This window comes from Sciurus carolinensis, chromosome 5 (assembly GCF_902686445.1).
Source record: "Sciurus carolinensis chromosome 5, mSciCar1.2, whole genome shotgun sequence".
Lineage (NCBI taxonomy): Eukaryota > Metazoa > Chordata > Mammalia > Rodentia > Sciuridae > Sciurus > Sciurus carolinensis.
Genome location: NC_062217.1, coordinates 86,283,609 through 86,292,754, shown reverse-complemented (window position 1 = coordinate 86,292,754; position 9,146 = coordinate 86,283,609). Strand labels below are relative to the sequence as shown.

Here is a 9,146-nt window from a genome sequence, read left to right as displayed (position 1 = left end):
AGATATTTCCATGGAAAAGTTACCTTAGAAGATTTTTTATTATACCTCAGCAAGTTTTCCTCAGGAATAAGTTTAATTTTTTTAACTTGAATTTTATATATGGAGAATTTTTAAAATGTCAGTTTTGTGATTCATCTAGGAACCAAACTGATCATGTAACCCCAGTTTAGTATTCTCTAACCTGTTTCTAATCTTCACATTGTACCCTTCTTAGGATAGATGGTATTGGTTAAAATCTGTGAGAGATGGCATGGGTTTGGGCAGAAATAATCTTTTTCTCCCTTTCTTACCAACTTTTTTTTTTTTAAGTCACAAAGGCTTTTCTATAACTGGAGAAGAATTGCAGAACAGTGGGTAGATATAATCTGTTAATATACTCATGGGGGTGTTATAGAATATAAAATAAGAATGTACTTATGCAAAATAGCTGTATAATAAGTTAAAATTTGCTATTTTTACAAAAACTTCCAGATTTTAAAGAATTAGTATATGGATTATATTTTAACCTTTTAAGTGATATTTGAGACTTTACAAAAGTATTTCAGTAACAAGCATGTAATGAAAGCTATTATTTATTATTACAAAATGGTCTTACAATGCTGTTTTTTGACAACAGGAAAATGTTTCCCTCATTGAAGTATGCTGACTACTATTTTTTGGAAACATCAAGCATAATGATAATATCAGGATTCAGTTTGTCCTATTAAACTTACATATTGATCTAAACCCTACTTTCTATTTTTATAAAAGTCTATTAATTCTATTTTCACTTAAAAAACTGGATGCTGAAGAGAACAGTAAACAAATGTTTGAAGTAGAAAAAACTCATTTTTAATCAACAGAGTTTAGAATCTAGTCTTTCTGTTGGTTCTTTGAAAACAGTAAATCCCCCTGTCCTTCCACCCCCTTTTTTCTGCACTGTTAAATTGTACCGTGGCAAAATAATTCTGGAGCAACCTCTTTAAGTCAGTATCCTTTTGAGGTTGGCTACCATGTACCACAGTAATGGAAAAGGTAAATGTCGAAGGGGAAGAGAGGATGTTGAGTCAGTCTCATTGCAAGTAGCAACTGGTGGTATCTCCAGTCTGTACTTCTTATGCAAAACTAAATTTTGATTTTTTGAAAAGAGGTCATCTGCTATCATACACCATAATAAGAACTTTTAGTTTGTCTTGAGAGAGGCTGCAACACTGTTGTGTACAACATAATATTAATACAGCAGGCTGCCTCTCAGCAGAACTGCAAATTACTCATAACCGAAAGGCCATTTTAAAAAATTGAATTGTAGGATCTAATTACACACCATTTACATATCACAATCAGAGTCTTTGAAATAGGAGGAACATATAATGGTTTCCAAAACATCAAAAGAACCTATGTTATTTTAAAGTCTTCATTTAAAAAAAGTACAACAGAGCTTGAAACATTAGATAACTTTGTCCATTGTTACAGATTAAAACTTCTGAAGCAAATAAAAGAACCCTGATTTTCTATGTTCACCTTATAATTGGGGAAAATTTGGCAAAAGTATTAAAAGGAAAGCACTTGAACTTTCTCAGCATTTCTTTTATAACCTGGGTCTTTCTCTCTCCTGTCCTCAAAGAAAAAGAAACAAGTACCAGGATCCTTTGTTTCAAATATGAAAGTAGCTTACAGGAATAACCCCTACCAACACAGGGTCTCAATGCAACTAACTTTAGTAAAAATTAATACAGGCATAGAGTTAGGCCTTTATTTTGGAGCTTTGGGAGGGTGGCGCCCCAGAGGCATCTGGAGTTTCATGTGAGGCCTTCTGGAGAGGGGGGTCTAATGGTTGCATTTAAGATGGAAATCTTTGTCTTGGGAAATGCTGGTGACTGAACCTTGACAGCTAAGCACAGGTTGCTTCATCCTTTTATGCAATCTTTTTTCCTAATAGCTGGGCAATGTGTTAAACTGGTTTTCTGGACTTCCCTGAGCAATATCTAATGAGCAAATAACACAATTCCGTGACATTCAGCAGGATGCATATTCCAGACACTGCAATCATGAACACTGTAAAGACAGTCTTTTCCGTGGGTCTGGAAATAAAGCAGTCCACTGTATTGGGACAAGGCCAGGCATTACATTTCACCAGACGCTGCATGAAGAAGCCATTGTACATGATGTAAAAGACATACATGAAGACAGCTTCAAAGATGACCCGGAAGAAGATGCTGCTGGTGTAGGTCCACCACAGGGACCCTTCAATACGAACCTTCTGGGTTTTGATCTCTTCAATGTCCTTATATTCATTCTTCATCTCTCCCTTCATGAACTTCCTTTTCTTCTCATGTCTCCGGTAGGCCACATGCATGGCCACCAGGAGTGCTGGTGTGGACACAAAGATCAGCTGCAGTGCCCATAGCCGGATGTGAGAGATGGGGAAGTGATGGTCGTAGCAAACATTTTTGCAGCCAGGCTGGAGGGTGTTGCAGATAAAATCGGCTTGCTCATCTCCCCATACCTCCTTGGCAGCCACCACAAGGATCATTATGCGAAAAATGAAGAGGACAGTGAGCCAGATTTTACCAATACTGGTGGAGTGTTTATTGACACCCCCCAGGATAGTCTGTAGTGTACCCCAATCCATCCTGTCCTTTGGGAGGTTGGTGCTGGAAAAGAAAAATGAACATGACATAAAAATCACTAGTCTGGATAGAACTGGGCAATTTCTGTGGGTCTGGGAAAGTAAGTACTTTTAAATCTCGTCCTGAGCACTGATTCTTACACAACCTCCTTCAAAATGGTGACAGAAAAACCAATTTGGTTTGCCACAGGACTAAATATACAGCTCCAAAACCATCTTGAACAAGTTTCTATATGTTATCTGATAATGAGTTGCTTGTTTACTTGAGTAACTCACCCAATCTTTGGTACATAATATCTGGGGTGTGGGGTGCACCAATGCAAAGTACTTGTTAGCTTAAAGGTGCAAATGAGTTCTGACCAAATCTAATGAGTCTTCTATAGATTCTCCTTGGGTCTTCCCAACTCCACCCTAGTTACTCAGGGTTCAATAGCTGGATCCATTTGGTAGCACCAAGTTTTGGACTGTACCAGTGGGACTGACCCTAGTTTTGACCAACCTTATCTTAAAGGCTGAGAGGTCAAATTAAGGTGATATAATTTATGGAAGTCCACCTAATCCAGTGTTTTTCCAAAAATCCAATTTTTCCTGCAGAGCCCCTTTACTTAAAATATTTCCGTTCATTTTCACAGGCTTGGGATGTAGCAGTGAGATGGTTATTACAAATGGTTATGTTACATTTGACACCCCCCCCCACAAAGTTAACATTTCACCACGAGCTTTGCTTCTTTCTTCTATATGCAGAAGAAGAGGGATGAATGGTCTCTTTAAGTAGAAAAGTCACTCTGTGCATGGATTTTTGTGTACAGGTTGGTGGCCTCACTGTCACATTGGGACTGACTGGTTAGTACTCAGTATCTGTTTAGATAAATGATGTAATTGAGCACTGTTATTGTGGGTTAAGGTTAGAAGTATTTATAAAAGAGACATATTATGAAAAATGAGAGAGAATTCAACCAGTGCTTCCCTATAGCTGGTCCAATGAAGCTTATCACTGTTGTAGTTTAGAACCAAAAATTTGCTGGGGTAACATACTCCTTACTGAAAGCAGGTGTGCAGGGGCCCGTGGATAATCTTCCATGAGCCAGAGGCCTTCTGTTTCATCCCAGGATATGAACTGTCTTCATTGATTCATAGCTACACCCCATCTGTCACAATCAACCTCTCTTCTAAACAAGATTCCATCCTCTTCACGGTCCTCATGAGTCACCTGTTTTCTACCCCTTCTAAGCTGTAATGAATCCTTCTTCTCTTACTTAAAGGTATCCTGCTCTCCTGATTTTAGGCAAGTTGCATCCTGTTTCCCGATGGACTCTCGAGGCAGACTCATACTGAATGTCTCTCATTACCCACAGTTGCTGCTGTGGGACACCAAGGTCTGACTGAGCCCATTCAATGCCACTTTGATCAGGAGGCAGGAGAGCCATGGGTAAGAAAGTTAAGTCAGACTGAAATATACTAGTAAAACATTTAGCCCCATTCAGTTGGAAAGAAGAAATGCCACTGGGAAAAAAAAAATAGTGATTTGTTCAGGTTCAGCCCTGACCCACTTAAATCCAGACTGTCAGAGAGGCCCTTAGGTGAGTCAGTTGTCCTTTGAAAAGTGCCACAGTTCAATCTAATACTGTCTTCAACAGGGAAACCACTGAAAGAAATGGCATTCAGATTTTAACAAAACCATCTCATGGAATTAGACCTTCCAGTTTTTCATGGGCACTCACTAAAGGGAAAACAGGACACTCCTTGAAATAAACCTTCATATACCTGGTCAAAAATACGGAGGTGGAGGTGGTGTTGGACTTTATACTTGGTCCTCCTCTATGGCATCAAACACAGATCCTGTACATTTCTATAGACCAGTCTAGTCACCCTCAGATGAGAAAAATACAGTTTCAAGTAAACTCTATCTTGCTGTTCTTTTAAAGTCAAAGTTATAGTTGCTTGTTTTTTGAGTATTACTATCTTGACCAGGCTGGTTTCCAACTCCTGGGCTCAAGTGATCCTTCGGCCTCAGCCTTTCAAGTAGCTGGGACTACAGGTGTGTGCCATCACATCCATCTTACTGCTACGTACTTTAAAGGCCCTTTCAAGAAGAGGAGAACGTTAAAATTTGAGCCCCCAATGGGATAAGAATAATAAGGTAAGATGGACTAAGAAAGCAGGGTGAAGTTATTCTTAACATACAAATTTGTCACAGAGCTGCTCTCCTGCCCTGCTAACCTGGCAGTCACATGCAGGTTCCTACTTGGCCCAGGTTACCCTGCAATTGCTTGGAACATTGCCAGAGTGCGAGTTGAGGGGTTGGTTCACTTCTTTAGGGAAGGCACTAAGTGAATCATCCAGTTCCAGAAAAGGAACAAGGAGTTCTTTGCCCCTTAACTCCCTACTCCTAACCTGGCTGGTGGTCTACCTGATGGAGCTGTCCCTACACAGCTCCCCACCTTCTCACCAGTGTCTTCAATTGTGACTGACTTAACACCAGTTTTAAAAAATGGGCTCAAAGGGCAAATGGGGACATGGCTGTCTCATACATCTCAAGACAGTCCCAGGTAAATGGTCCTAGAGTCCAGCTCTCGGGAATCTGGAAAATGCTCACTGGTCCGCCTTATTCCCCTCCTCCAGTGAGGGGCGACCGAAGGACTGATGCAAGCATCCTAAAAGGACATATTTCTCAGCTGCACGCCACCTCCTCTGAGAGTAAGTGTCCTGTGAGTTTTCCTTCCAGTTAGAGAATTGCGCCTGGAAGCAAACGCTCTTGAAGTGTTACAGAAAAAGAAAAGCAGCCAAAATCCTGACCTATGTTTAACCTCGGGTCGCCCCTCTCCCAGTAGCTGTATTAGGTTCGAGGTCTAGACAACCGCCCGGATTTCACCCCACACTTTCTTTGCAGACTGCCGTGAGAAGGTTATGGTCAGTTTGTTCCGGTGGAGGCTTCCTGCTTAACAAACGAACGTGAGTTTTCTTTCTAAGCTTTCGGTTAATTTAAAACTTTTGGTGGTGACAGATAAAGTAGCCAGGAGACTGTGGGGAAATTAGCCCCAAGTAATATCGGCAACAGCTGCCACCATAACTCTCCGGTCGGCCTCGTCTCGTTTTCTTCCCCTGCCCCGCGCACCACGCGCCGAACCCGATTTCTAAGTCGGGGGTTGTGCCACCGCGTCCCTTTCCCCAGCGCGCCACGCCAAATCCAGCCCAAGCAGCCCCATTCGACTTCCAGAGTTTGGCCCCTGACAGTCTTCCCCAGAAATGTGCTCTTGCCACCTGCCTCCAGCCCCCGGTCAGCGGTCACAACTCCCTGCCAAGAACGCCTCGCCAGACCCCAGTGGCCCCGGGACCTCTGCGGTCGGCCATGACCGCTTAGTTCCCCGGCAGTCCCAAAGTCCCTCCCCGCGCTGAGTCTCCTGGCCAAGACTGCCTCCGGGCGTCGCGGGTCCGGCGCCCGGCGTACAGCTGTGAGCCGGGTTCACTGGCCCGCAGCCTCACCTGTGTCGGGAGAGATCTTGCGGCGGGGCCCAGCGGGCGGCGAGGGGTCTCGGGCACCGGCTGGGGCACTACCTCCGGTCTGGGGCTAGTCCTGGGCGGGGGCCGCCTCCGCGCTCGCAGCAGGCCGGAGCGCAGCCGACTGGCTCCGAGTGGAGAGAGCGGAGCGCGCCGGGCGCTGCGGGTCTTCAACACCTGTCTCCTGTAGCGCCGCCTTTTAACCGCACCCCACACCCCGCCTCTTCCCCGGAGCTACCGTGAAAGTTACGGAGGGGGCGGCTCCTTGCAACCCGGCCACCCCCAGAGCTGCGGGCGGGGCACCCCGGGCCTCCCCGGCCCCTGAAGTTTCCCGGGCCCCTGAATCCCTAGAGCCCATCAAAGCTTCCGAGCCTCCGGAGACCCCTTGTGACCCCCTAGAGCTCCCCTAGAGTCCAGAGATCCCCAATGCCCTATTTCCCGCCCCTCAGTCCCTGAGCGGGCAGGGAGGAGCCAGCTAAGGTTAGCGTCTCCACCTACGAGGACGCAAAGCCCCAGGTCCCAGCTCTTGAGTTTGGGGTAGGAGGTGAATTTGAAGAGTAGTTCTTGCTATTGTTATTTCTTCTCCGACTAGTTCAAGACTACTATTGCATTTGAAGTTCTGTTTTTTATTATTTATTATTTATTTATTCATTCATTTAAACAGGCGTTCCAACGATATGAAGATTTATTTGAAAGTTCGGAGGTTCCAGTGCTTGCGAGACTCTTACTTAGGGGAACAACAGAGCAGGGCGCAGGGCCTCTGGAATTTGGGTTCAGGGCTAGCGAGGATGGGGCGCCACCAGTGCTGGCGAAATTTCCACTTCTATTTCTCCGAATTCCAGATTTAATTCGATCACTTTGAAGGATGTGCCAAGGGCTAAGAAAGGTGTGTATGGAGGTGACAAGTCTTGCTTCTTTTTGCCAAGGCTGGCCACAGCGTATCCGCCTGTTTGGAAGGAGTTGTCTGGCCATCTGCGGAGGGTACTCGGTGCCAGACCCTGCCAGCCTCATCCTCTTTCCCCAGTTGGGAAACTGCAAGGAAGTTACTCTTTTTTGGGGGGCGGGGGGGTTGCCCAGATTATTCAGAAAGGAAAGAGCACGGACGAAGCCTGCCACCCCCTTCCTTCCCTCCCATACTGCTAGAACGGGTGGGTACTGATAGGATTTCTGGAGAAGCCTCTGGGCAGCATGTCCCGCACAGTAGAGATCTTTCTCCGTGAAACTTGATGCCACATTATGAGGTCTCAGTATTGGGTATTTGGTTGGTCATTTTGATGTCTTGAGATGCTAGTGACAGGAAGTACGATGAGAAATTAAAATGTGAGGAGCAGGCTGCGTTTGGGGACACCGTGTCCAGTCTTCTCCCGCTCCTTTCTTCATGATTCCTGCAGAGCAACCAGTTCTCAGGTGCAGGTTGCGCATTCTCACGCAGGGTTTTCTCAGGTCAGTTTTACCTGAAGTGAGGATGAATCATCCTGACAAGGCAGAAATGGATTTCCCAAGATTACCATAGTTTGCGTGAAGGTATTGACTTTTCCTTGCAAGGCTGGCGCCCTATAGGCCATAAGCCAACCTCTGCCTTTTTGCATAGGTGAACGTGGCTTCTACCTCATCTTCTAGTTCTAAGTCTTAGTCTAAGAGGGAGTGTCTGTTCGTGAAGAGACAAAACCTCAGGAGCTGCCCAAAGCCTTACCATTAGAGAGAAGTGCTGAATCAGCTTGTGAGAAATTAGGCCAGTCGGGTATAGGCAACTTCCTTGGCCTGAGCACATCATAGGGTTGAGAGGTCTTGGAGTGGAGTTGTTGGTCAGTGGGCTCTCCCTTTAGTTTCTCAGGGGGCAGGTGCTGTTTAGGAGTCTGTTGAAGTCCTGGTTGGTTTAGAATGAAGGAAAGCTCTAGAATCAGTCTAGAGATTGCAAACTGATACATTTTCCCTCTATGAAAATTTTCGTTTTAGGCTTTAGTGTTCATATCACAATTATAGGTTCAACTTTTCTTTGTGTTCCTTGACTTGGTTCTCTAAATTTGAATAATGGCTCGTATCGTTGGCTAATTATCACTCCATATTTTGAGATTTATAGTTTAAACTCCTGCATCTCTGAAGTCTTCACTTACAATTCAGCACTTGATTTTATTCTGTTTTCCAGGTTTCTCTTGTTTTTCTTTGTGTTGGTGTTTTCTTCCCAAGTAACTTCATAGTTCTTCTAGGATAGGAAGTTGTGTGTGTGTGTGTGTGTGTGTGTTCCTTAGTAGGGGAGAAGAAAGAGAAGAGGTGACATGAAAAAAGACTGGGAAAAAGTCTGGATATTTGAAATTATCTCCAAATGAACTTAGTCACGTACCCAATTAGCAGATCGCACTACAAATTAATATTTAAAAAAATAAATCCTGTAGTCATTTTGTAAATAGGACAGTCATACTGCTGCATTTTTTTCTGTTAAAAGTATTACTTTGGTAAATGTAAGCATTGGAAATAAACCATAATTTTCTCATCCCTTTTTCATCTTTGAACACTCTAGTCCTAGAGAAGCTCAGTCCCAGTTGGCCTTTCTCCACCCAAGCCCTTCCTACTCCATAGTGAGATCAGAAGAGCTCCAGACATACTTGCTGCTGACCAGCTCAACTTTAACTCATTAACAGGTAGGGATTAACCAGATAGAGAATAGTTTTTGGCTTGACTTTGAGCAAAGAACGCTGACATCTCCCAGTTTGTTTTTGAATGAAACTAATAGGATGGGCAATGGCCAGGGGAGAATAGGGACCTGTGGAGTAAACTATTGATGATTAACTAGTGAGGATTTGTGACAGCCACACCTTGTCACATCAAAGGGAAATGAATGCTAATTTTAATGTTACTACCAAGTAGGTAAATCCCAGGTGATTATGATTGAACTGAACTTTTATGCAGATGTTGCAAATAATGCACTTGTAAGGTTATAAGGTGAAGATTTTAACTGTTCGTATTTTAATTTGACAGGTGTTTTAAAATAAACCCAAAAGAAAGTACTGGTTGTTGTGCAAGAAATCAGTACAAGATAAAT

At 43.9% G+C, this 9,146-nt stretch overlaps 1 protein-coding gene across 1 annotated transcript; it reads right to left on the bottom strand.

Annotated features, from left to right (window-relative positions):
* Positions 1 to 562: 562 nt before the first annotated feature.
* Gjb2 (gap junction protein beta 2) lies at positions 563 to 6,486 on the bottom strand. The gene is made up of 2 exons (XM_047553173.1): positions 6,092 to 6,486; positions 563 to 2,633 (listed from the first exon to the last, which is right to left on the bottom strand). The coding sequence occupies exon 2, from the start codon at positions 2,609 to 2,611 to the stop codon at positions 1,931 to 1,933; it is 681 nt and encodes a 226-aa protein (XP_047409129.1). The 5' UTR covers positions 2,612 to 2,633; positions 6,092 to 6,486; the 3' UTR covers positions 563 to 1,930.
* Between the last annotated feature and the right edge of the window lie 2,660 nt (positions 6,487 to 9,146).